Raw genomic sequence first — 27,314 nt, 5'->3', positions numbered from 1 at the left:
TGTGGTGAGGAACAGTAACTCCTGGGGAATCAGGGAAGGTCTGGCCCTTGTATTGAGCCTCAGAGGGAGGTAGATCAGGGCCAAGGTGAGAGGGCCTGGGGGCCAGTCTGGTCAGGGAGGGACAGGACAGAAGTTTCAAGCTTGACTGTGACTATTGCCCTCCCTAATTTTCAGCCCCCCGCTGACATCCAGCATCTTTGCTGTGTGCAGTTGGGGCTACCTAGAGCCTTCTGGCCAGGACGACGATAGACCCCTGCTTCCACTTTAGACAGTTACTTACTGCAACCCTGCCATCGTTAAGAGGGGGAAGACAGGAATAGTGGGATTGGAAAGAAAACTTGAAAGAACAAAATGGGGTCAAGAAGAGGGTATTATATGTTAGGAGATAGAAACTCACATTGGAGAGCTGCTCATGAGGCCAAAGAGTACAAGTCGGGTCTTAGCCTCTGGGATATCTATTCGAAAGCTCCTCCATTCAGCAGCCACCCTGGTTCCTGGAGGCCCTGTGACCAGGCTTGGTCCACACAGCTACATCAACCCTACCAAGGGTTCTGTGCAGAGCGAGTCACACTCTGGTGCATCCTGGAATGGTCTCCTGTGTGGCTTCTGACCCGACGCGCGTTCACTGACATAGCAGTCTGGGCAGGTGGGTTGGTGGAGCACGTGGTGCCACGTGGTGCCATCTTGAGCGGCGGCTTGCCCTCTGATGGCCTCTGGATCATGGGTGCCTCTCGGTCAGGGATGCTGTAGGAGCCATATCTGCCTCGTGCGAGTGGGTACCAGGAAGTGAGCCCTGGGACCAGCCCTGGCTGCAGGGCCCTCCAGAATGATGAAGGACCCACAGCTGCTTGGGGTCTCAGCCATTTCTCTTTGTTGATAAACTTTCCCAGTTGCTAGAGAGGTGACCTTTTGAAAACGTCACGTTGGGTCGCTGGAGTCTAGAACCCTTATCATTCGTTACTTTTCCTCATCAAATGATCACATGCCTCGGACATGTTGTAGGTAAGAACAGAAATCATAGAATCCTAGAAACTAGAAAAGGGACTGTAGAGGTCCTGTCTGAGCTCTCATTTGACAAATAAGGAACCTGAGGGCCAGAATGGGGAGAAGACTTTCCTAAGATCACACAGGACTTTCCTTTTCATGAACTTTGCCTTCACTGCCTTTAAAGCAAAACAGAACAAAAAACAAAACAAAAAAGAAATGGCCCTTCAAAGCTAGCAGTGCTTACCTGTTATTTTCTTGGAGCAGTGGGTGAGGGAGCGTTTTGTGTGGACTAATTTCTTTGCTGTTTAACGTGTGTGTGGCTGCAAGGCTTTCCTCTCTTGCAGGCTTCTGAAGTTGCTGATGTGGGTGGGAAGGATGAGTTACCATCTTGCCAGCCAAGAAGCCCGGGATGCGCATGCTTCTCCTGGACGGAGGCCTTTGCTGAAACTTCCATTCTGTGCCCCTCTTCCAGGCATTGGGGCTCTTCCTGCCCTTCACGGTTCCTTTGTACTGGCTTGATTTTGACTTCTGTGTAGCTGTCTTTCTCTCTACCTCCCAGCCTCAGTTTCCTCAAATATAAAATGGGGGCAGTAGCAGCACCTCCCTCCCAGGGTTTTCTTCATGAGAATCAAGCGAAGCCTTTCGCCCAGGCCTGCACGTAGTAGGTTGTTGACCGACTGCTTTATTGGGGGGGGGGGATGATTAAGTGCCTGGAGGGAAGGAATCTTTGGTTTTTCTCTTTGTGCCCTTGCCGGTGTGCTGCTTGTTAAGATAGTGAGTCGATGGTTTGTTGAGTTTCACTGCCTTTTGCTGTAGGTATTCATTTGTGCAATGACAATACATTAAGTGCGTGGGGTAATGCATGCACAGTCTAGAGCCCTGGGAGAAACGGGGAGGGCTTATTGCTGGTTTTAGATCCGGAGATCCGGCTGGTCTGAGACACATACAAGGATTAATTGTGGGTGGAGACATGGCCTGAGGTCGAAGAACAAGCGATTTTTCAGAAAAAATGCAAACTAGCAACAGCCCTGTGAAACGGGTGCTCCATCTCACTGAAAATGAGAGGAATGCACATTTAAAAATTTTAAAGAACGGCTGAGGTTTTTTCATTTCATTCCTGTCACAGTAGCAGAGAATGATAGCAAATATCAGAGAAGCGTGAGAAGATTAGTGTGGACTAATGCAGAGCAAAGGAAGTAGAGGCAGCCATTCTGTAAATGATGTCAGAAGTCAGATTACGTGCCAAGACCCGGCCCTCCTGCCGCCGTGGTTAGTGTCCACAGCCTCGCCAGCACTGACTCCTCCGTCATCCTTGCCAAATTGCTGGCTGTGAGGGGAAACCTCCTGTTTGTTTTAATCAGCCCCCAGCTGATGCTCTGAGGCCTCCAGTGAGGTTGCTCCCCCCCTCCCCAATTCTTCTTTAGGAAGGTTTGGTTGTTGGAAAGTGTTTGCTGATAGCGGACCTCAACCTTCCTGTCTGCGGATTGTCGCCATCATTCCTGGTTCTGTCCTTAGGAGCCGAACGGACCAAGTCCAATCCCTTTGCCGGGCCCCCAGCTCTTGGCTTACTCGAAGATCGCAGTCATGCCCTCTACGGCTTTCAGTTATTGGGAAAACATTTCCCGTGTGGAAGTCTCTTCTTACTGATTTTTCTAACTTTGGACTTCAACTTTTTGTGAGTCCTTTCAGGACCTTAACATGAAAAACCTCAAATATGAAGTTTTCCAACTATAATAAATTGATTAAAGGAACTTTCTGATTTCCTCAGGCCTCTTTACCCTGCTAGCTTTCTCCTGTATAATTCTAAGCCCAGCCCCTGGTCCAGGTGCCATGCTTATTTGATCTAGATAGAAGGACAAGTTCTATAGGTTGTCCTTCTGATTCAAGGTCAAAATGTGGGCTGTGGGAATTTTTTATACATTGGATTTTCCCTCTCAGATGGCAGTGGATTTTGTCCAGGAGGCTCTGCAGTGTTTGGAGGCCTCATGCGTTCACCAGCACTTCTAGAAGACCTCACCATTTATGAGGCATCTCTTATTTGTTTTTCTTTATTTAATGTTTATTCCCCCCCCAAAAAAAAGAAAGAGAAAACCTTTTTAACAGATAGGCATAGTTGAGCTAAACAAATTCTCATATTCAAAAATGGGTCTCTTGTTCTGTATATTTATCCTGTCGCCTCTTTTTCTGGAGGCCCACTGCATTCATTATCATTGGTCCCTCTGGGATCATGGATGGTCTTTTACTTTTTTTTTCTCCTTCTTTCTTTTTTTAAAAGTTTTTTTGGTGAGGCAGTTGGGGTTAAGTGACTTGCCAAGGGTCACACAGCTAGTTCAGTTTCAAGTGTCTGAGACTGGATTTGAACTCAGGTCCTCCTTACTCCAAGGCCGGCGTTCTATTCACTGTGCCACCTAGCTGCCCCCACCCCGAAGATTTTTACATGCCTATTGACATCTTTGATCTCTTTTTCTGAAAACTGCCTGTTGATATCCTTTCACCATTTATCAATAAGGGAATGGCTCTTTTTATTTTGTAAGTTTGGCTTAGTTCCCTATGTATTTTTTGAGAAATGAGGCCTTTATGAGAAAAACTTGTTCTGCAAACCTTTTCAACTTCATGTAATCAAATCCTTTTTACTTTACTTTACTCTGTGTCTCATGTTGGGCCACAAACTCTTCCCTTATGCTTAGATCCAATGGTAGTTTTTCCATGCTCCCCTAATTTGCTTATGATGCTACCCTTTCTGTTTAACTTATGAACTCATTTTGAGTTTCTCTTGTTATATGAAGTGTATATGTTGTGAAATATTGGTATATTGCTAGTTGCTGCCTGACTGCTTTCCAGTTTTCCCAGCAGTTTTTATCAAATAGTGAGTTCTTGCCCGTGTAACTTGAATATTTGGATTTACCAACCACTAGGTAACTGTAGTCATATTGTGTACCTAACCTGTTCCACTGAGCCACTACTCTTATTTCTTATCCAGTACTAGACTGTTTTGATGATCACCGCTTTATATATTAGTTTGAAATCTAGTACTACTAGACCCCCTCTCATCATAGTTTCCTTGATATTCTTAACTTTTTTTCCTCTAGGATGAATTTTGTCGTTTTCTTTCTCTGACTCTTTAAAATAATTCTTTGGTAGTTTGATGGTGACAGCATTGAGTAAGTAGATAAATTTAGGCAGCATTGTCATCTTTTATTTTATTGGTTCAGCCTACCTATATTTCCCCAGTTGTTTAGGTCTTTCATTAATGTAAGAAGTGTTTTGTAATTGGGTTCATATTTTGTGTGTTCTCGGCAGGTAGACGTCTAAGTATTTTATGCCATCTGGAATTTCTCTTTCTGTGTTTTCTTTTTTGAAAAAAATAATTTTTAACATTCATTTAAAAAAAATTAATTCTCAATTTTCTCCCTCTCTCTAATTCCTCCCCCATGCACTGAGAAGGCAAGAAAGGTGATATCAATTATACGTATACATATCATGCAAAACATAATCCCTTTCTGGGTTTTGTTGGTAATATATAGAAATGCTGATGGTTTATGTGGGTCTGGCTGATATTCTGCAACTTTACTAAAGTTATTAGTTGTTTTGACTAGTTTTTTACTTGCTTCTCTTGAATTCCCTTAAATATAACATCATATGTGCAAAGATAGTTTTGTTTCCTCATTGTCTGTTCTTCCTTCAATTTCTTTTTCTTGTCTTTTTATTATCATTAACATTTCTAGTACAATATTGAGAATAATAATGGTGGTAATGGACATCCTCCTTCACCGTGTTCTTACTGAAAAGATTTCTAGTTTATTTCCATTATAGATAATGCTTGCTTTGGGTTTTAGATAGATACTATTTATCATGTTAAATAAAGCTCTGTTTATTCCTGGGCTTTCTGGTGTTTTTAATGGAAATGGGTGTTTTATTTTGTCAAAAGCCTTTTCTACATCTATTGATATAGTCACATACTTTTTCTTGTTTTTGTTATTTAAATGGTTAATTATGCTTGTAGTTTTCCCAATGTTGAACCAGCCATGCCTTCCTGGTGTAGATCCAACCTTGTCATAGTATATAATCTTGGTATTATGTTGCTGTCATCTCTTGCTAGTTTTTATTTTAAACTTTTGCATTGATATTTATTAGGGAAATTTGTCTGTAGTCTTCTTTGTTTTTGCTCTCCCTCGTTTAGATATCAAAGCCATATTTATGTCATACAAGAAATTTGATAGGGCTCCTTTACCTTTTTTTTTTCCAAATAGTTTATATAGTATTCGAATTATTTGTTCTTTAAATGTTTGGTAGATATTCATTTGTAAATCCATCTAGTCCTGGGATTTCTTTTATTTTTTCATTAGAGAGTTCATGTATGATCTTTGCAGTTTCTTTTTTTAAGAAAGGGTTACTTAAGTATTCTATTTCTTCTTTTAATTGTATTTTTTAAAATAATTCATCCGTTTAATTTAGATTGGCAGTTTTATTAGCACAGTACTGCTTCAACTTCATCTTCGTTGGCTGTGAATTCACTCACCGCTTTTCTTTTTTGATATTGTTAATTTGGTTTTATTTTTTAATATCAAATGAACCAATGATTTATCTTTTTTTCCCCCATAAAACCAATTCTTAGTTTTATTCAGTGATATTTTCCCCCCTCATTTTATTCTCTTTTTTCAGATTTCTGTTTTGGTGTTTTGGAGATTTTTAATTTGTTTTTCTAGTTTTTTCAGTTGTATGCCCGATGCATTGACCTGCTTTTTCTTTTATTGATATAAAGATTGAGAGATACTTATGATCCCCCTAAATACTACTTTGGTTGCATCCCACAAATTTTGGAATATTTTTTGTCTCATTTTTGACATTCCCTTTAGTGAAATTATTGATTGGTTCTGTGACTTGTTCTTTGACCCACTCTTTCTTTGGGATTGTTCAGTTTCCAGTTAATTTTTAATCTTATGTTTCAAAGGCCCTTACTGAATGTAATCTTTGTTGCTGTGTGATCTGAAAAGGGCACATTTTACATTTCTGCTTTTCTGCATTTGTGCGTGAGGTTTTTTTGTGCACTGATACATGTTCAGTCTGTGTGAATGTGCCGTGTACGGCCTGAGAAAAAGATGCGCTTCTTTCTATTCCCATTCAGTGTTCCCCAGAGGCCTCTCATATCGAGCTTCTCTAAGACTCTAGTCATCTCCTTATTTATTTGATGGTTAGATTTGTCTAGATCCAAGAGGGGTAAATTGAGGTCACCCACTAGCATAGTTTTACTGTCTTTTTCCTATTGTAATTGATTTCGCTTCACTTCAAGAATTTAGATGCTGTGCCGTTTGGTGTGTATATGTTCAGTATTGTTATTTCTTCATCGTCTGTTGCAGTTTAAGAAGCGCTTGAAGGGGTTGCTGGTGGAAAAAGTTTAAGAAGGCCTGGTCTGTAGTATCTTTTAGCAAAATGTAGTTTCTCTGATTACTTCTTTTAATCGGTTCTATTTTTGCTTTGGCTTTGTTTGAGATCTCTCCCTTTTTGACTTCAACTGAAGTATAATAGATTCTGCTCTAGCCTTATATTTTAACCCTGTGTGTCTTTCTGTTTCAGGTGTGTCCCTTGTAAACAACACATTATATTGATGGATTCTGTTTCTAATTCTAATCCATTCTGCTGTCTGTCCTCTTGTGCTTTATTGTGGTTCCACAGTATTTGGATGGTGCTTTTTTTTGGTTGCTTGCGGTATTTCCCCCTTGACCTGGGAACTGTGGAATTTGACTGATTTTCCTGGGAGTTTTCATTTTGGAATCTCTTACAGGAGGTGATCAGTGCAATCTTTTGTTTTCTATTTTGTTCCCTGGTTCTAAGATAAATGAGCAGTTTTCCTTTTTAATTTCTTGAAACATGATGTCCAGGCTCTTTTTCTGATCATGATTTTTAGGTAGTTTTCTCTTTTTAATTATTTTTTTTTTGATGTCTCAATCCTCTTGTCTGATTTCTAATTTTTAAGGATTCATTTTCTTCCGTTTTTTTTGTGCCTCTTTGTGTTAATTCTTTTTTTGTAATTTTCTCGCATTATTTTTTTCAGTTACATGTAAAAAAATTTTAACATCTGCTTTAAGAAATTTTTGAGTTTCAAATTCTCTTCCTCCTTTTTCCTCCCTCCTTGGTGACAAGGCAAGCATTTTGATGTAGGTTGCTAACACATGTGCAGTCATGCAAAACATGTTTCCATATTAGTCATGTTGTGAAAGAGAATACAGACTACACACACACACACACACACACACACACACACACACACACACACATATGCAGCAGCAGCAGCAGCAACCAAGAAAAATAAAGTATGCTTTGGTCTGCATTCACATCATTATTGGTTCTCTCTCTGCGGGTGGAGAGCATTTTGCATCTTGAGTCCTTTGGAATTGTCTTAGATTGTTGTGTTGCTGAGAATGGCGGTCACGCCCAGTTGATCATTGTCCGTATTGCTGTTCCTATGTACACTCAAAATCTGTTTTCATTTTTGACTCTACATTCTTTCTCCCCAGTGATATTGACAGCCATCTTTAGTGAGCATGTGTTTCCTTGCTTTATACTTTTCCCTGATATTAGTGACCAGAAGTTTTTGTATTTGGTAAATAAGGTTATCTTTAAAGGAGTCTTGTTGTATGTGTGGGAAACACTTTGTCAGAAAAGAACTTCTGTTTTTTTCCCCCAATTTTATTAATTTATTGATTTATCAACAGCCACTTCCATACGCTTTTGAGTTGAAAATTTTTCTCCCCCTTCCTCCCCGCACACCCTCCCCAAGACGGTGCACAGTCTGAGATAGGTTTTACATTTACATACCTATTAAACATATTTTCACATGAGTGAAGTTGTAAGTAAAAATTAAAACCAATAGGAGGAACCATCAGAAAGATGAAACAAAACTCAGCAGAAGGTAAAAATAAGTGATAGCGACTCGACTTCCATAGTTCTTTCTTCGGATGTGGACAGCATTTTCCATCCCAAGCCTCTGGAGATGTCTTAGATCCTCGTAATGCTGAGAAGGGTTCAGTTTAACATTCTTAGTCATTGCATAACATGGCTGTTATTGTGTACAAAGTCCTCTTCACTCAGCATCAGACCATATAGGTCTTTCATAGTCAACAAACCTGGCTCTTGAGTCCTCTGCTTACTTACTCATTTGTGTTTGGGCAAACAGGTCATCTTGGGTGGAATGTCATTTCTCGTATGTTGCTCTTTGGCATACTGATACACCATAAATTGGTCTAGAAGTCACTAAACCATATCTGTCCTTTGACCCGAGAATCTCAGCACTAAGCCAAAGAGGTTGCAGAGAGGAAAGGGCACAAATATAGGGCAGTACTTCTTGTTGTAGGAAGGAACTTGAAACAGAGTGGAGAATGGCTGAACACATTCTGGTATATGAGTGTAATAGGACATTATTGTGCCATAAGAACTGCTGATGGTGGAGAATTCAGAGAAACTTGGGAAGATTTCGGGGGATTGATGCAGAGTGAAGTGAGTGCAATCTTGAGAATGGTATTACTGAGGACCAAGTTATGTAATGGATTCAGAGAGAGCTGATCAATCAGGATTAAATATTGGCTTAAGAAAACTGACGATGAAGCACCTGTTGACGTAGAGGTGATACACTAGAATGGCGGCATGAGATGCAACCGGTGTGTTGATTTATTTTGCTTGACTCGACTCATTTTGATACAAGAGAAGAATTCTTAGAAGAGGTGGGCGGCTTAGTGGGAATATGGTCAGAGTTGGTGAACATTCATTAAGAGTAATGACTACAGCATTGACACGTTAACTTACTGTGTGCTAAGCGCTTTACAATTATTATCTCCTTTGATCCTCACAACTTCCCTGTGCTGTTATTATTATCTCCATTTTGCAGATGAGGAAACTGAGGCAAACCAAAGTGAAGTGACTTGCCCAGGGTTCCACAGCTGTCTGAGGCTGGATTTGAATTTGGGTCTTCCTGACTCAGGGCAGGTGCCATACTCTGTGCCCGGGATACAAAGGAAGTTATTCATCGTCTAAGGGGAGAGACGTTACATAAAAGGAAGCTCAAAGTGAGCTGTGCAGAGATATGACTGAGCCTTGTAGCTGGGGTGGGAAATGATGAGGAAAATACCTCGGGTACTCTCAAACGGTGGAGGATCTGGAAGCCGCTCCCCAACGTCTGTCCTCAATCCACAAACAGGGCTGGGGGTGCTCAGGAGCTAAGGATTCCAGGGTTGGTGTCCTCTTGCAGAAGGATGAGTTTCAAGAGCTTGGGCGGGTGGGAAGTGGTGATGGGACTGCCTGGGAGCCCTCCCCGAATGGGAGCTCCTTCCGCTCCGCTCAGAGGTACCTGGGTGTGAGTTTCAGAATTGAGAAGTGATAGAGATGTCAAAACAAAGAAGAAATCCGAAATGACAGGGGGACTTAGGTAAGCATGGCAATGTCCTTGCTCCCTTATTCAGTTTAATGCATCCTTTTCCCAAACAAACTGTAGATAACCCAAGTTCCTGGTTTCCTCTACAGCCCCCTTTCCGTCCTTTGTATAGTGCAGTGTCTGTGTTTGTGGATGAGTAAGTTAATAATAAAAAGAAAAGATGAAGACTCTCCTTGAGTAAATTTTATTGGACTTCTTAAAAAGGCTGCCTGTTCCTTACTGACAGGTCACTCTTCTGTAGGTGGGAAGGGAGGCGCGTGTTTGTGGTTGACGATGGTCCCTTGCTCAATGTTGGGATGTGAAGAGAGGAGAGGTTGGTTACTCTGAGGTCAGAGTAGTCCAGATGTAGTGCTGCAAGGGACCTGTTGTTTTCCAGGTGAGGACAGCGAGGTCCAGACGGCCCAACTTCAGGGACAGTCACAGAGCAGCTGTGTGCCAGGCCCTGGATGTGCCACTGCAGCACATGAAGCGGCTTGTGTGCGAAAGGAGCTCCCCTGCCGATGGGGAGGGCACGAGCAGCGGAGCAGGGAAGGCCTCGCTCTGAAGATTGTGCTCGAGCTGTGTGGTGGAGCAGTGCAGGATGGTCGGGACAGAGGCACAGAGGCTAGAGAGGGAGCGCTGTGGGGAGGGGCAGAGGGAGGCCAGTGAGGCTGAACAGATAGGTCGAGGCCACATTGGGAAGAGTGTGAAAAGATGGTCCAGAGAACTTGCTGCTGGGAGCGATCAAGTGCTACGTGAGTTGATTGAGTAATGAAGTGAGAAATCATTTTGGCAGCAGCATGGACTGAAGTGAGGAGTGACTGGAAGCAGGGAGGCCTGTTGGGAACCTGTGGCAGTCTGGGTCACATAAAGGTAGTCATCACAAAAGGCAGGATTTGAACCCAGACCCTCTGATGCCAGAGCCAGAGTATTTTTTTAAGTTTTCAGCGTTCACTTTTATAAGATTTTGAGTTCTGAATTTCTCCCCTCCCTTTCCTCCTCCCTCCCCAAGACGGCATGCAATCTGATATAGGCTATACGTGTACAGTCATATTAAACGCATTTCCACATTAGTCGTGTTGAGAAAGAAGAATCGGAACAAAAGGGGGAAGTCCATGAGAAAAGAAAAAAAAAGAGAGAAATTAGTCTGCTTTAATCTGCATCCAGACTCCATAGTTCTTTCTCTGGATGTGGACAGCATTTTCCATCATGAGTCCCTTGGTATTGTCTTAGATCATTGTATTGCTGAGAAGAGCCAAATCTATCAAAGTTGGTCATCGCACAGTGTGGCTGTTACTGTGTACAATATTCTTCTGGTTCTGCTCACTTCACTCAGCATCAGTTCATGAAAGTCTTTCCAGGTTTTTCAGAAATCCACCTGCTTGTCATTTCTTCTTCTTCTTTTTTAAAAATTTATTTTGCTTTATCAACCATCACTTCCATAAGCTTTTGAGTTTAAAATTTTTCTCCCTCTCCCTCCCCAAGACAGTGCGCAATCTGATATACGTTATACATATACCTTCCTATTAAACATGTTTTCACATTAGTCATGTTGTAAGGAAGTATTAGAATAGGAGGTATTAGAACTGATAGGAGAAACCACCAGAAAGAGGAAACAAAACACAACAGAAGAAAAAAAATAACAAATAGTATGCTTTGATCTGCATTCAAATTCTATAGTTCTTTCCTTGGATGTGAATAGCATTTTCCATCATGAGGCCTTTGGAGCTGTCCTAGATCCTTGTATTGCTGGGAAGGGCCAAGTCCATCAGTATTAGTCATTGCACAATGTGGCTGTTACTGTGTACAGCGTTCTCTTGGTTCTGCTCACTTCACTCAGCACCAGACCATACAAGTCTTTCTAGGTTTTTCTGAAGTCAGCCTGCTCATCGTTTCTTATAGCACAATAGTATTCCATTACATTCGCATACTACAACTTGTCTAGTCATTCCCCGATTGATGGGCGTCCTCTCAATGTCCAATTCTTTGCTACCACAGAAAAGAGCTGCTATATTTTTGTGCATGTGGGTCCTTTTCCCATTTGTATGATCTCTTTGGAATATAGCCCTAGAAGTGCTATTGCTGGGTCAATGGGTATGCACATTTTCGTAGCCCTTTGGGCATAGTTCCAAATTGCTCTCAAATGGTTGGAGCAGTTCACAACTCCACCAATAATGCATTAGTTTTCCAATTTTCCCAAATCTTCTCCAGTATTTATCATTTTCCTGTTTTGTCATGTTAGCCAATCTGATGGGTGTGATGTGGTCCCTCAGAGCTGTTTTGATTTGCATGTCTCTAATAAATAGTGATTTAGAGCATTTTTTCATATGACTATAGATGGCTTTAATTTCTTCACCTGAGAACTGCCTGTTCATAATCCTTTGACCATTTATCCATTGGGGACTGACTTAATTCCCTATATATTTTAGAAATGTGGCCTGTATCAGAGACACTAGTTGTAAAAATTCCCAATTTTCTACTTTCCTTCTAATCTTAGATGCATTGGCTTTGTACAAAAACTTTTCAATTTAATGTAATCAAAGTTATCCATTTTGCATTTCATAATGTTCTCTATCTCCTGTTTGGTCATGAATGCTACTGTTCTCCATACATCTGATAGGTAAACTATTCCTTGCTCTCCCAGTTTGCTTCTAGTATCAGCCTTTATATCTAAGTCATGAGCCCATTTTGACTTTATTTTGGTATATGGTGTGAGATTTGGGTCTATGCCTCGTTTCTGCCATACTCTTTTCCAGTTTTCCCAGCAGTTTTTGTCAAAGAGTGGGTTCTCATCCCAGAAGCTGGGGTCTTTGGGTTTATCAGGTAGTAGATTACTATAGTCATTGACTACTGTGTCTTGTGTACCTAACGTATTCCACTGATCCACCTCTCTATTTCTTAGCCAGTACCAAGCTGTTTTGATGATTGCTGCTTTATGATACAATTTAAGATCTGGAATCCTAAGCCACCTTCCCCTGCATTTCTTTTCATTAGCTCCCTTGATATTCTGGACCTTTTGTTATTCCAAATGAATCTTGTTATTATTTTTTCTAACTCTATAAACTAGTTTTTTTGGTAGTTTGACTGATAGGGCACTGTGTCATTTCTTAGGAAACGATAGTATTCCATTACATTCATATATCACAACTTGTTTAGCCCCTCAATTTCCCGTTCTTTGCTACCACTAAAAGAGCTGCTGTAAATATTTTTGTACATGTGGGTCCTTTTCCCATTTGTATGATCTCTTGGGGATACAGCTCTAGAAGTGCTGTTGCTGGATCAAAGGGTGTACACATTTTTATAGCCCTTTGGGCATGGTTCCAAATTTCTCTCCAGAATGTTTGCATCAGTTCACAAATCCACCAACAGTGCATTAGTGTTCCAGTTTTCCCACATCTTTTCCCAGCATTTATCGTTTTTCCTGTTTTGTCACGTTAGCCAGTCTGATGGGTGTGAGGTGGTAGGTACCTTGGAGTTGTTTTAATTTCTGTTTCTCATAGTGATTGAGAACATTTTTTCATATGACTGTAAAGAGCTTTAATTACACTTCATCTGAAAGCTGCCTGTTCACATCAGTTGGGTAATGACTAATAAATTGGATTCAGTTCTCTGTCCAGTAGAGAAATGAGGCCTCTACCAGAGACACTGGCTGTGAAGATCATCTCCCACTTTTGTTTTCCTTCTCATCTTGGTTGCATTGGTTTTGTTTGTGCAAAACCTCTTTATTTTAATATGGTCGAGACTGCGTGTTGGTCAGAAGACGCTACACAAGGATGCTCTCAAGGTCTGTCTTAAGAACTTTGGAGTTGATTGTGTGCCTTGAGGGGCACTGGCACAGGACAACACAACGTGGTGCGCCCACTCTATGGGCAGAGCAGAATTGAAGGAGCTCAAAAGAAAGGCGAGATGCGCAAATTTAGGAAGTCCACCCTGAAGGTTCGTATGGACTGTTCAGCCTGTGGCCGAGCCTTCTGAGCTCCTCTTGGTCTGAGCAGCCCAGTGAGACACACTGTAACTTGACTGCAGCATAGTGGTGTCGCTTTGGTCCTCCTTGAGAAGGGCGGACAGCAGTCAGCCAGCTGGTGGGGGGTTCAGAATCCCTGCTGCGGGGAGGAGTCTGATGGTGGAAACATGCTAGTCATGGACAGATGAGCTCGGGTGTCTTACAACATGGGTAAGATTTCACTCTCAGGGTGCTGGGCAGCCAGGTGATGAGGGGACCGCTTGGGGGAGCTGATAGAACGCTGTTTCTCTCCTTGCAGCTAGGCCAGGCCAGGTGATAGGTGGAGGGAGCAGCGTGGAATGGTCCAGGAAGCTGGCGTGCAGTGGAATGCTGCCTTCTCTTTGTTCCCTGTGGGTGGGCAGGGGCCCCCGCAAGTGGGAAGAACCAGCCTAGGAGACCCACATGGGATGGAATGGCCAGTCTAATCTCATTATTTTAGCAGTGGTGCAACAGATCTGGAGGTGACTTGTCCAAGGTCATGTGGAGTCAAAGAGGAGTCTAAATGGAAGGTCTGCAGTGGAGTGGGGGAAGGAAGGGAGGCTGCCAGGCTGTGTATTGAGAGCAGCACTTTCATTTCTTTTTGTGTGTGTGGTGAGGGAGGGGTGGTAGGAAGCTGTGAACACTATTTTCCTGCTCAGAGGAGGGGTTTCTCTGAACACAGATGAGTGATGTGACGTTTCAAAAGTGGATTTTATGCCAGTAGTAAGGTTTAAATTAAAACAGATTCTTTCAGAAATATGCAAAGGGAGATCTAATTCAGAAGATGAACAAAAAGAAAGCAGATTCACCGCTCAAGCAGGAACCTGGTCTGTTTGTTCCCTGAGAGTCCTCAGGTCTCCCTGGAGATCTTGGAGCCTGATGTGACCCACCTGGCAGCCGTCTCCTGCCTCTGAACCTCCTCTTTTCTTGCATTCTTGTGTCCCCATGCTTTACGGGAATTCACAGCGGTCTGTGGCACCCTCCCCTTCCACAGACCCTGCTGTCCCCACCTTGCATTTTTTATTAGTGATGATGATAATGGCTGGCCATAACATCACTTAGCACTTGGCAGACATTGCCGGATGGGAGCCTTAGCTCTGTGCAGGGGAGCGACATACAGCATCCTCATTTTATTTGTCAGGAAAGCAAAGCTCAGATGGAAGGGTGTGTTTGCCCCCAGTCCTGTAGCCTGTGGGAGATAGGGGATTCGAACCCCTTGTCTCTCGTTCCGGGGTCAGCTCTTTTTCCTGTGCCAGGGTACCTCCTGTTGGTATAGAGTTGAGTGGGATGATTCATTAAGCACCAGGATAGGATGGATTTCAGGCTTTCTCTAGCGCACCGAGGTTTCCAGTCCTTCCAAGTCTGATCTGTCTTTTTCCCAGACAAGATCTCTCTGGTCCGGCTCCAAAACAGATGACTCGATTTCCATAGTTTCTGAAAGCATGAGCCGCTGGTCTCCCTGGTTGCCCCCATTCCCATCTGTATTGCTGGGGTCGCCCGGCCTCCAAGAGCAGGGGCTTGGCTTTCAGGTCAGGGCTTCTGATTTGAATGCCAGTTCTCTCTTCATTGTGCCTTACTTACTTACTATGTACACACTTATGTATACACTGTTTTCTTATTAAATAATCAAACCATAATGGAATATAAACCAGTCTTCCTCTGACTCCAAAGGCATTCATGGGTAACTGTCCTTTCCCTGTGTTGTTTTTGAAAAGTTATATGGATTGTTGGTTGTCTGGATAGGTGAAAGTGGGCTGTGCTGGGTGTTGTCACCTTGAGGTGAGATGTCCTTCCCCAGTGGTTGGGGCTGGGGCTGCTGGGCAGACTTCCAGGCCCGGCTGACTCATAGCTCTTTCTCCAGGTGGTCCTTGGGGAGCAGCGGAAGCGAGAGCGGAGCCGGAGCCCCTCTGATGATGAGCCTCAGTGCACAGGTAGGGACGGATTTCCACGAGCTTTCTCCCCTCTCTAACTCTCCCTCCCCCAAGGCTCGTCTTGTTTTCCCTGTCGTGATGAAGAGAGAGGTTTGTTGGAGCTTTAATTTTCTTTAAAAAAAAAGATTAACAGCCTTTCTGTTTTATCCCTCTACTTCTTTAAAAACAAAAAAATCACTTTATTTTCACTTCTAAGTGTTCTCTTCCTCCCCTTCTCCACCCATTGTGAAAGAAAAAGACAGAAAACCCTTTAGAAATATGTACAGTGAAAAACATTTCTGCATCAGCCATGTCTTCCTCCGCTTCCCCTTCCTCCAAAAAAAGGGGGGAAAGAAGGAAATAGAAGAAAACGTGCTTCAGCGTGCACTCTGAGGCCGCCACGTCTCTGTCGGGAGGTAGGTGGCATGTTTCATCATGAGTCTCTTGGAGTTGTGCTGGGTCATTGTGTAGATCAGAATTAGTGAGTCTTTGCAGTGTTGTAGTTACTGTATAAACGGTTCTTCATTCTGCATCACCTCACACAGGTTTTCCCGGAATTCTCTGAAACCCTCCCCTTGGTCCTTTCGCTCTAGTACGGTAGTGTTCCATCCCATTCACCCGCCATTCTGCAGTTGCTGGGCACGCTGCCCTCGGCTTCCAGTCTCCCTGCCTGTTTCCTCACCTCTCATGTGAAGATGATGCGCTAACTCATGGGGCTGGGGGGGGGGCACTACGAGTGCGACGTTGGCGCTCCCTCCACCAGTAAAGATGGCGGCCTCTCTAGCCGGAGCAGAGGGTTTGAGGAGTTGCTGGGTTCACCTCTTGAGCGATGACCCTGAGCTCCCCTCACTGGCTGGTCCCCATGACAGCCATCATCGGGGCCTAGATCGGGAGCTTTTCTTATACTCTGCTGGCAGAGTAGGGGGCAGCTTGGGATCACCTGCCTCCCGCGGGAAGATTAGTGTTGGGACTCAAGCAGCACCTGGCCTGCTGGAAATGCTGTGTCTTTGTACCCTCAGGACCTGCTCCTGGGCCTTTAATAAAGGAGGGGGGAAGGGTCAAATGGACTCGTCTTTTAAATCAGAACTGCTTTTCTAGGAAAGTGAGCTCCTTGTGGACCACCCCGCCCACTGGCAGTCTCTCACCAGGACCCTCTGGTCCTGCGCTTCCTGCTAGTGATCGGTCTAGGGAAGGGGGTCCCTGACGGACGTCTCCTCTGGGCAGTGCTGATCATTTGGCGAACCCACCTGGAGGAGGGGCACGGTCTCCCCAGCTTATATGGTGAAGGGGCGGTAGGCCAGAGGAACTTCCTGTGAAACTTCAAGGAATTTGGAGTTTTAAACTGAGGACCATGAGCTAGATGCCACTTAGCCCCTTCCAGACCTAGGCTTAAACCCTAAGAAGATGGCACACTTGGTCCTCCAGTGTTTTGGCTGTGCACTTTGTTAGGTTCTGTGTGCACAAAGAACAATAAGGCTGGGCCCAGTCTTCAAAGAGCTTGTGCTCTAATAGGATCTGGTCGCTCTGGACTCTGCTGTCATTGTGTTGAGCTCACCATGGCCCTGGTTTTCTCCTGGGAGGAGCCTCAGTCAGGAGCCTCAGCGGTGGCCTCTGTGGGCCCCCAGGAGACCTGTCCCCGCTGGGTTTTTCCCCTAGGAGTACCGCCTCCTTTCCCCCAGCTTTCATTCATGGCGTGGAGCCAGTTCTCTGCCTTTTCTGAAACCATTTTCCTGGGCTCTCTTGGAAATGCTGTAGAATGGAAGCTTTGATCAGCAGTGTTTGCTGGAGAGGGAAGCCCAGCTGAGTTCCCACTTCCCCAAGGGTTACTGAAGGGAAGGGAGCGGGAGGTAGGGGTCCAGAAGGGGACCTGAAGAGTCTCTGGAGGAGGGTTGCCACTCCCTGCTTGCATGAGCATTGGGACAAAGTCACCCAGCTTGGGAAGTCACATTGGGATTGGGAATCAGCTGTTCCTGGCACCAAATTCGGCACCCTGTCTACAATGTTACATGCAGCTCTTTGACCCTGAGGGGTCACAGGCAATCCAGTGGGGCCTCTTGTCTAAACGTTTGTCTTGTCTAAACTAGTGACCGGCTAGTGTTTCCATCCTGGTACCTGGTCACATTTGTAAGTGAAGCTGAGGTCAAGAGCCAGAGGTGGTTCTCGGTGGAGGATGAGTGGCTGCCCCCTTCCTGCACGGCCTGGCCCCCCCCCCGGCCATCACCCTCTCGGTACTTGGTGCTCTTACACGCTGGACCTCTGGCTGTCCGCTTTAGTGTTCTCCCTTCCTGACTCCTGAGATCCAAAATTACCGCCAGCATGCTATGTAAATTAACCCCACTTTACGACTCACGCATCAAGAGGTCTGCCTCGCACGTGCTGCACGCACTAGCCCTTAGTAAATATTGTTGGGTTGGGTGACCAGCTGGTGGTCTCAGAGCAAGCTGTGGCTTCAGGGTCTCTCCTTTCTCCCCTTCCACCCCTGTGCCCTGAGGCCTGCCTGGGTTTGGGCCTGCACAGGCAGTGCCAATAGCAGCAGCGACTCTGAAGAGGGTGTGTTAGCTCAAGGCCGTCTTTACTTGGTAGAACAGTGTTGGAGACCCGGCCCTGCCTGACTCACCCCATGCCCCTGGTGCTGATGGTTACTTTCTCCCTACATCTAGATTTCACAATAATGTTGCTGCTTCCTCCTGGAGGGAGAGCAGACCCCATTTGAAGGAAGCTACCCTCATGGACTTTCCTTCTGAGGGGCGCCTGGAGGCTGGGTGCTAGGCCTGTGACTGCACCAGTGTCCAGAGTCCCCGTCCAGATGCTCCGAGCATTAACTGTTCTGGGACTGCTCTGAGTTGGAGAGCTGCGGCTGGCCAGCAGCTGGCCCAAATGGGCCCTTGGCAAAACTTGAGCCCCGGTCTTCCCTGACTTCAGGCTGAAGTCACTGCTCCACGTTGCTTCTCACCCTTCTGATGAAGAGGTTTAGTAAATCGGATCTATTATAACATTTTTATCTTATTTCTTAAAGTACTTTTTAATCAGACCTGGACTCCAGGTCATAGAATCATAGATTTTGAACTCATCTGGTCCAATTCTGTCATTGCCCAGAGAGGCCAAGTGAGTTAAGTTCCCACGGATCGTACGTGGCAGAGCAGATATGGGAACCAACGGTGTCTGTCACCAAGTCCCTGTTCTTTCCCACCATGTCCCCAGATTTGAAGCGTCCATTCACAAGGGTTCAAGGATATTGTGGTTTGGGGGATGAATGAAGCCCAGTGTAACTGGGGTTGGGGGGCGGGTGGGAGGGAGAGCTCCTGGTGAGGCGCTCTGTGAAGAGGATGTGGCACAAGAGAGCAGCCTCAAGAGGGGAGGCACTTTCTGATATGATATTGTGGGGAAAATGTCAAGTGCTTATGTATGGATGCCATATTCGTTTCTTTTTTTGTGAAAACTTGCCTTGGTTTAGCTCATTCAGAGCGGTGTTTTGATGCTGAATAAAGGCACGGTGCCATACCTACTCCCAGTGCTTGGTTTTGTTTTTTTCTCTGTTTTCCTTTAGACTTCTTATTGCCCCCACCCCACAACAAACTGACAATTTAGCTTATCCAAGGAATTCTGTTCGGTTCCTGTGTGGTCTTCATATAGAAGTTGTATAGAAGGTTTCCACATTCGTGTCTTTCAATATTTCAAAATTAAATTTCTTTTGGATGATGATTAGAAAGCTAACCAATACACATTACCCAAAGATTTCCATGTGGTGAGTGCTTAATATATGTATTCATTTGTGGATCCCCAAGAACCATGTTCAGATGCTGCCTAAGGGGACAGACTTTGGGACTGGGAAGAATCCTTGAAAGATCACTTATCACATAACACTTACTAGCTGTGTGAGCCTGGGCAAGTCACTTAACCCCATTGCTTAGCTAAAAACAAAAACAAAAAACAAGAGGTCTTATTAAATGGGGAATGAAAGAGGATTGGGGGTTAGAGAGAGAGAGAGAGAGAGAGAGAGAGAGAGAGAGAGTGTGTGTGTGTGTGTGTGTGTGTGTGTGTGTGTGTATGAGAGAGAGAGAGAGAGAGAAAGAGAGAGAGAGAGAGATAGGGGAGGGGGAAGAAAATCTTCCTCTAGCCAACGACCTCCATGGATTTGAGCAGATTACACCCTGACGCGCCCTTTCACCCCAATGCGGTCCTGTCCTTGGTGGAGCCTGCCCATTGATGCTTTCCTCAGACCCTTGGAGGCTGTCCTGAGGCTTGGCTGCTTTCACTGACCCCTTGTGATCATACCTGGGATGATTTCCTTCCTGCTGCTCACCTCGCACAAGTCATCACCATTGGTGATGCACCATGACATTCTCTTGTTCCTCAGGTCACTTGCCTGGTGGTGTCCTCCTAGTCACAGCCACGTGGCATCTGCAGGAGGTGGAATTGTCAGAAGGATAGATTCCCACGGCAGTGAGCCATCTGGGATCACTGGAAGTACTGAGCATTTTTAAAAAATTTAAATTCTCTCTTTTTACTCTGAATCTAACAATTATCAGCAAAAATGAACATGTATATAATGTGTGTGTGTGTGTGTGTGTGTGTGTGTGTGTGTGTGTGTGTGTGTGTAGGATAGAAGAGAATTCTGTTTGAAACCATGAGCTTGTTATATGTAGTTTGTTTTTCTTAAAAAACAAATGCATATTTAATATTGTAATAATGAACTTGCCGCGTCAGTCCCTTTGGGAATTTCTTTTAATGCTTTTCTGATGCTCTTTTTTCATCCCTAACACATCCCGCTGACTCATACCCCTCCTGCCCCAGGAGTCCTCTCTTACAACAAATACACAGAGTCAAGCACAGTAATTCAGCTCATTGACTCCATCTGACAGGATGTGTCTCATTCTGCCCCCCCAAGGCCACCTTTTTGCCAGGCACAGTGACCTGTGTGACCAGGGGGAAACATTGTCTCAGACCCAGACCAGGCTGCTTTCTTCTCATTTTGGGGCCTAGCTCATCCAGGATAACCTAACAAGGGGCCAGCCACTGATTACATCTCATCCTCTGTGCTGTGTTCCATCTTCATCCATGTTGTACATATATATGTGTACGTGGCTCAGCCAGCCTTTTGTGTTACAGAATGGGGAGGAGGGGAAACGTAGACAAAAGGGGAGAAAATCTTTGGCGTCTTTCCAAGGATGTAGATCCAGATAGAAACAAAAGGCTGAGATGGTACCTTTAAAAAAGGACTTTTCTTCACTCTAGTCCTAGGAGGCAAGAAGCAACGTCCTCGTTTTGCAGGTGAGTGGACTGAGGCTCCAAAAGCTGGGGTGGTTTCCCCTTGCTCCCACATCCAGTCAGCCTCTGAGTCAGGCCTCCTGCCTCCAGACTGAACATTCTTCTCCCTCCCTCATGAATGCCTTTGGGTGTGAGTTATACCCTATGGTACCACCCCCAGAGTTTGTATTATTCTGGGAGGAAAATAATGTCATGAAATAGCTGCTAAGCCTTTGACAAATTCCATTTAATTCCACAAGTAGTTGTGAAAAAACACACCCTGTGGGCAGAGGATTGTGCTGGGTGCTTGGGGCAGGGCCTGGGGTCACGTTGGTGTGGGCACCTCCTTATCACTAGGACAGGCTGGCACTTCCTCTGTAATTGAGGGATCACTTCGCTTTGTACTATTTCACTACAAAAGCTTTGTTTGAGAGGGTCTTTCCCCCTTTCTCAGGCACCTCCATGTAAAACCTGTGCGTCTAGCATTTACAACAGCGGAGCCTGCCCATTGGCGCTTTCCTCTCTTACAATGACAGCATCCCCGTAATGATTCTAGTAAGATGAAATTCAATGTGAACAGAAAGAAAGGCTCCATAGATGAAAATGTTTGTGCCAGCCCCCTTTGAGATAAGTGAGAGATGTGCAAACGAAGTGTGAGGATGGATGACCAAAGTGTGGTATGTACGGGGCTGTTGCTGTGCTCTAAGAAATGACCGACGTGGTGAAGACTGAAAAGCCTGAAGACTTAGATGAACTGACAGAAAGGAAAGTCAGTGGAGCCAGTGATGTGAAGGGCAAGAACGAAGAAAATGAAATGATGCTTTGTAATTCTAATGACCACTTTGGCCCCAGAAAAGATGCACTGCCCTTTGCAGGAGGGAGAAACTCTTGGTGTGCAGTGTTGCATGTGGTGTCAGGCTCAGGGGACATATTAGATAGTTTTTTTCCTCATTTTAAAAATTTCATTGAAAGGAAAGACTTGGGTTGTTGGGGAGGAGATGTATTTAGAAATAAAGGCAGTGTTAAAACAAGGTCAAGCACTTTAAAAAAATCTTCAGAGATAAAATTTACATCATAAGTTAAATCACAATTCAAAATTCAAAAAAAGGTTAGATGATCACTTGTCCATTGTGGATTGGATTTAATGACCAAGGTAAGACAACAACACCCCCTGACACCACCAGAAGTGTGCTCTCTGTCAGTTATCTATCACTTTTTGCAGTGTGGGGTCACAGAAGAGAAAACTGTTTATGAGAGAGAGAGAGAAATAGATGGTACGTTAAAACCTTTGTATTTCCTTGAACCCCTACCCTCTCAGTTGTCTCCAAGTTCTGAGCATAACATCTATTTCTGAAACCAAGTAACAAGCCCCCGTCTCAGTTATTGAAACCAATATAAACACAAGTAATGGCATTATCAAGTTAACAAGCCTTTATTAAGCACCTACTGTGTGCCAGGCACTCTGCTAAGTGCTAGGATTCTAAGAAAGGCAAAAATAGCCCCTACCCTCAAGGAGCTCCCAGTCTAATGGGAGAGACAGTGTGCAAACACTCTGAATGTCCAAGATACACGTCGGGTCAGTTTATTCTGGTGTGGACAGTGGTATGTGGATGGATTTGCAGAAGGGGTGGGGTTCTGGGTTATAACACTTGAAAAGGCTAATGTTGGTGGGCTGGTCTGGCAAAGGGCAGAGCACATGATGATGCCCGAGGAAGCAGCCCTTCCCTCAAAGACACCTTGAGTCAGACAACTGTTTCTTGAACTTAGCTTTGGTTTTTGCGCATAGCGTCTGTTGAGATTAGGCATTGCTGAAATCACCATCACCTCCCGGCAAAAGACACTCCATATCCCAGTGGGCTGCATAGCCGATGCCCAGTTAAGCAACCAGCCTGAAACCCAGGAAGATCCCTATGTTGGCATTTGGGGCAAATAAGTGTATAGCCACTCTTTTCATTTTGTTTTTTATTGTTTTAATGATGCCTCTCCTTTTTACATCCTGTGCATTTCCAGATACACTGCTAAGAAAGGCTTCTCTTGTGTCTGTGTTCACTCCTAAAATCTGAACATAAGATTTCTTCCTCAACAGCAAATTCAGCCTCAGACAGTTGCCAGCTTTGTGACCCTGGGCAAGTCACTTAAACTCTGTTTGCCTCATTTTCCTCATCTGTAAAATGGGGATAATAATAGCACCTACCTCCCTGGGTTGTTTTGAGGATTTGATGAGGTGGTGCTTGCAGCATATAAATGTTAGCTATTATTGTTTATTATTATTATCATCATCGCTTTAGCCGCACTTCTGTGTCTGTTCCCCTTCCTGAATACATCCACGTGTCCTGTATTTGGCTGAACTCACCTGACTCGTTCCCTAGCTTGTAACTGATCCTGTTGTTTATCTTCCCTTGTATATTGAACCAAGCCAGGTTTAGGGGGAATCCACGTTTGCCATTTTTCCATGCACAGAAATGCCTAATTTATTCCTACCTTTTGTTTCCTAGGTCCTAAGCTGTTTTCCTCTCCATGACAAACAGTTTTGCCAAAACCCATGGTGGGTTAATCCTGGGTTGGGGATGGGGGATAGGGACTAGACTTTGTTATGTAACCTTGTCAGTGGTTTTAGGGAAGTCTGAATTATGCCAGCTGGCTCCTCCTTAACCATTATTTGGGTTTTTTTCTTCAGTGAATTCTAGTTTATTAAACGAAGGTGTTCCCTTATAGAAAGAACATTGCCTCCTTTCTTTATCCAAGTCACTCCTGCCTAAGTGTTCAGCAGTCCTACCCTTTATTAGCCAGGTAGATCTCAAGTTTACTGTTATGTCGTTGCCAGGTGCTCCTCTGGGTCTATTCTTCCAGATGGGAGGCACAATAGAAATTTAGCGTCTGACAGGATGGTTCCATAGTCCACGCTCCTATAAGGAGTGTGATGCTCAGGTCTGGACAAGAGCCTTCAGTGGAAACTGACCAGGAAATTAGAGGCCTTAGGCCTGGTCCCAAGGATCAGCTGAAGCTCCGTTGGCCCTGAAGTGCAGACCTAGGAGCAGCGGAAGCGAATGGGAGAGAGGAGGATTCAGGACGAACCTCCTGATCTTGGAGGGCTTTCTCCAGACGGCTTGGGCAGCCTCAGGCAGTGGTAGGCTGCCCCTTCTTGGCTGGGTGGCCACTTACAAGCATGGTGTATCCCGGTTGGTGTTTTGTTTTGTTTGAATTGGACTAGAGGTCCCTTCTGTGTTGTGGAATCCAACAGGTTTTGTCCAGCCTAGAGCTTGGCAAGAAAGGGGTAATTCAAGTGACATTGTCCTCCTTTTATGGATGAAGAAACAGGGGCTCCCTAAGTCCTAGAGCCTGTGAGTAAGGGTCAGGATTCACATCCAGAGCTTATGCCACTATACCATGGTGCTCTGAGAAAAGTGGGATGGTTTCCCTGTCCACCCTGGACCTCCTTCAGCACCCTTGGGAGGAGCCTGACTGCTCCTGGGGATCAATTCTCATCTCGTGAACCTCAGCATCCACTCCACGCATGGCTCTCCTCTGCCACAAGACCATGCCTTCCTTTTCCGGCTGGAGAAGGAGATGGCAAACTAACCCAGAATCCTGGCTGAGACAACCCCAGATGTGATCTCCACAACAACACTGTTTCTCTACAGGCCTCAGTCTCCCTTTTTCATTAGGGAGCGGGGGTTTTGTTGACATCTCCATTTCCCCATCCCTTTGCCTGGGCCAGATCCAGCGCCAACGGCAGGTGGTAGAGGTCTTTTCTGGGGTTCCAGTGAAGTGGGTAGAAAAGAGGTTTTCTGCAGATTGTTTACTCAAGATAAGCTTTTCCTGTTTCTCCCATGACGTTTGTATTTCACTGTATTCCTGCCTTTTGAAAATGTTTTATTGATGCTTTTTTTACCTCCCTGTCCTGTCCCTGTCACACTGCCAATAGAAACATAAGCAAGCATTGATAAAAGCATACTTTGTGGGAGGTACTAGGTGAAATGTTCTCGAGACCAAGAAAGGCAAAAACATGATTCCTGCCCTCAGGGAGCTCACATTCCCATGGGATAGAGTGTGTGTCAGTAGTGCTATATATATATGAGAGAGAGAGAGAGAGAGAGAGAGAGAGAGAGAGAGCGCGAGCACAAGATAGACTGACCCACCCCTGGCCCATACCATTAAACCTCCTTCTTGGTTGGTGTCAGGAAAAGTCAGGCTTGTGCTGGCCACCTGCCTCCAGTCAAGACCGTTCCTGCATTGCTGGGAGGGAATCCTGGTGTCATTTGGAAAGTATTTTTCCTTTACATTCTCCTGGCCATTGTACATATTGTGGCTTTTTAAAAATTATTATTTTGCCTCTTTTGCTGTGCATTAGTTGTTCCTCTGAATTCAATATATTTATTGTTTCTTGTGGCATAATAATATTCCATTACATGCATTTACCACATTTTGCAGCAATTCCCTAGCCAGTGGGCACCCATTTTTTTCTAGTTTTTTACTCCTACTAGAAGTGCTGCTATAAATAAATGTTTTGGCAAACACAGAGCCTTTCCTACTAGCTAAGACATTTTTAGGGTTTTTGCCTAGTGGCATGATCAGTGTTGTCAGAGTTGTTTCCTTTTTTAAAAAATGAGTACCCAAATGATAAGTTGATTTTCTCTCTCCAGGGGATTTTTTTTTCCAGGTTTAAGCATTTTTAAAATACGTTTTGTTTCTATTTCTTGTTTTTATGTTACCTATTTCCTAATCTATTCCTCACCCATCTCTCTCCTGGAAAACCATTTCTTAAGACAAAGAAAAAGAGAAAAACAGCATTCAGTGAAACTGACCTACCCTTTGTTCTACAACCATAGATCGCCTCCTCCTCCTCCTCCTCCCCTGCACCCGAGAAGGGAGGGAGATGCCAACCTCTCCCCAGGAGATTGAGTTTCATTGTGTTGCTGTCCTCTCTAGAAGATTCCTTAGGGCTACTCAGAAGCAAATCCAGAAGGACTCCACACCTGACCTGTGCAGAGCTTGGTTGAGAGGTTGCCTGGTGTATTGGAGTAGGAGCTCCCTGAGGGCAAGAATGGTTTAATTTTGGTCTTTGTATCTTCACACCGGACAGAGTACCATGAAAGGGTTGAATCTAACTGAACTGGGGGGTCAGCACAGCTGAGCAGCCTCTGAGCCTCAATGTCTTCATGTTAGAGCCAGAGGCTTCAGCCAGGTGCTCTTCAGTCCCTCTCTCCAGCTCTGTGATTGACATCCTAAGCCCCTCAGTGTTCTCTTGTGACCTTCCCATGGCTGTTTCTACCACAAGTTCCAAAGCTCAGTGTGGCATTTCCGTCATGGCATGTCCTGTTGACAGTATTGCTATTAGGTTCTCCTAGACTCTCCTGTAGAATGACCCTAGCCCTTTCTCTGACCAGCTGTATGATGCTGATCAGGCCACTTGACTTCAGAGGCTCAGTTACCTTATCTAGAAAATAGGATTAATGACCACGAGCCACCTCACATGGTTGGAGGATCAAGTGAGATCTGTAAAGTGCAGTTTTTATTATTATTGCTATTGTAATTGTTATTATCATCATCCATGCCCCACCAGATCTCTGATGCCTTTTCAATCCAGAGCCACGCCTGGATCTTTGGATGCTGGCCCATCCATTTTTGTTTATCTGTACGTGGATGAGTTCACAGGATCGGTCGGACCAAAGCATTATATCTTTTGTGTGGACCTTGGCTCACCTGCCACCTCCCACACCTGTCAGTTGTTTTGATGTTATGTACAGGTGTCTTGATTAAAACCTTCATCCCTGGAAGTACTTTGGGGAGGTCTCATTTCACCCCTGTGGTGAATCCTTCTCCCAGTGTAGACTCTACTCCCTTGGTACCTCAGTAGATGGTCATCGCCGGTTGCTGTGGCCAAAGATATTCATCTCCCATTGAGCAGCCTACTGAAGTTGCACATCTCCAGACTTGTGTAGTCTACTCAGAATATTCCCTTCAGCATGCTGTAGTGGGAACCTGGCTTGGACCTAAATCGTGAACTTTGTGGTTTACTACCTGCATAATCTTGGGTAAGCCCCTTCTCTGGACCTCAGTTTCCTCATCTGTCAAATGAAGCAGCCGGAGTAGGTGTCCTCCAAGTCTCCTGCCAGCTCCAAATCCATGTCACACTGAAGTGTCCAAAGGAGATCTCCTTTATCAGACCTCTGAATGTGCTCCAGGGCTCTAGGATCTCTGATTTCATTGGTGTAGAAGCCCCTTCCTCCAACACAGATGTCAACTCCCTCTCTAGTCTAGTAGCCACTTTTTTTTTTTTGAGTTGCAGTGACCCAAAGATCCACCACCACATGGCCATAGGACAGAGCTACAAGTCAGAGGCTAGTCTGCACCAGAATCTTCACAGGAATTGACTCTCCTCCCCATTTACATAATACATAATAATGCTTGCATAGCGTTCAAGCAGTGAGCTGGCTCTTAATTATTATGCATGGCACCTTATAGCTATATTGTTATCACCCCAAACACTCATAATATTTCTCCTCCCTTGGAGGGTTTTATTTATACAAACCAGGAAATGATTGGGGTTTGTATAGAGTAGACATTTAATCCATAAGCATCTTTTTGATGTCTGCCATGTGTCCAGCACTGTGCTAAATGCTGAAGAAACAAAGATAATCCCTGTCCTTGGGAAGCTTACTGATGTAAGCAGTTGGCAGGGGGGGGAGCATCTACATGGTTTTATTTCCCTTTAGATCAAATTAAAATTTGATCTAAATTATCTAGAGATATATATATATGTGGAGAGAGAGAGAGATGGAAA

The 27,314-nt window shown here is 44.5% G+C and overlaps 1 protein-coding gene across 1 annotated transcript in view; it reads left to right on the top strand.

The window, feature by feature from the left end:
- The window catches only part of PRR14L (proline rich 14 like), a 62,239-nt gene that overhangs the window by 20,403 nt on the left and 14,522 nt on the right, over positions 1-27,314 (top strand). The window contains 1 exon segment of the mRNA XM_078154436.1: positions 15,235-15,304. Coding sequence (XP_078010562.1) covers positions 15,235-15,304 — 70 coding nt within the window.

Source organism: Phascolarctos cinereus, unplaced genomic scaffold, assembly GCF_003287225.1.
Source record: "Phascolarctos cinereus isolate Bilbo 61053 unplaced genomic scaffold, phaCin_HiC Scaffold_4;HRSCAF=312, whole genome shotgun sequence".
Lineage (NCBI taxonomy): Eukaryota > Metazoa > Chordata > Mammalia > Diprotodontia > Phascolarctidae > Phascolarctos > Phascolarctos cinereus.
This window is presented reverse-complemented; position numbering and strand designations above follow the sequence as displayed.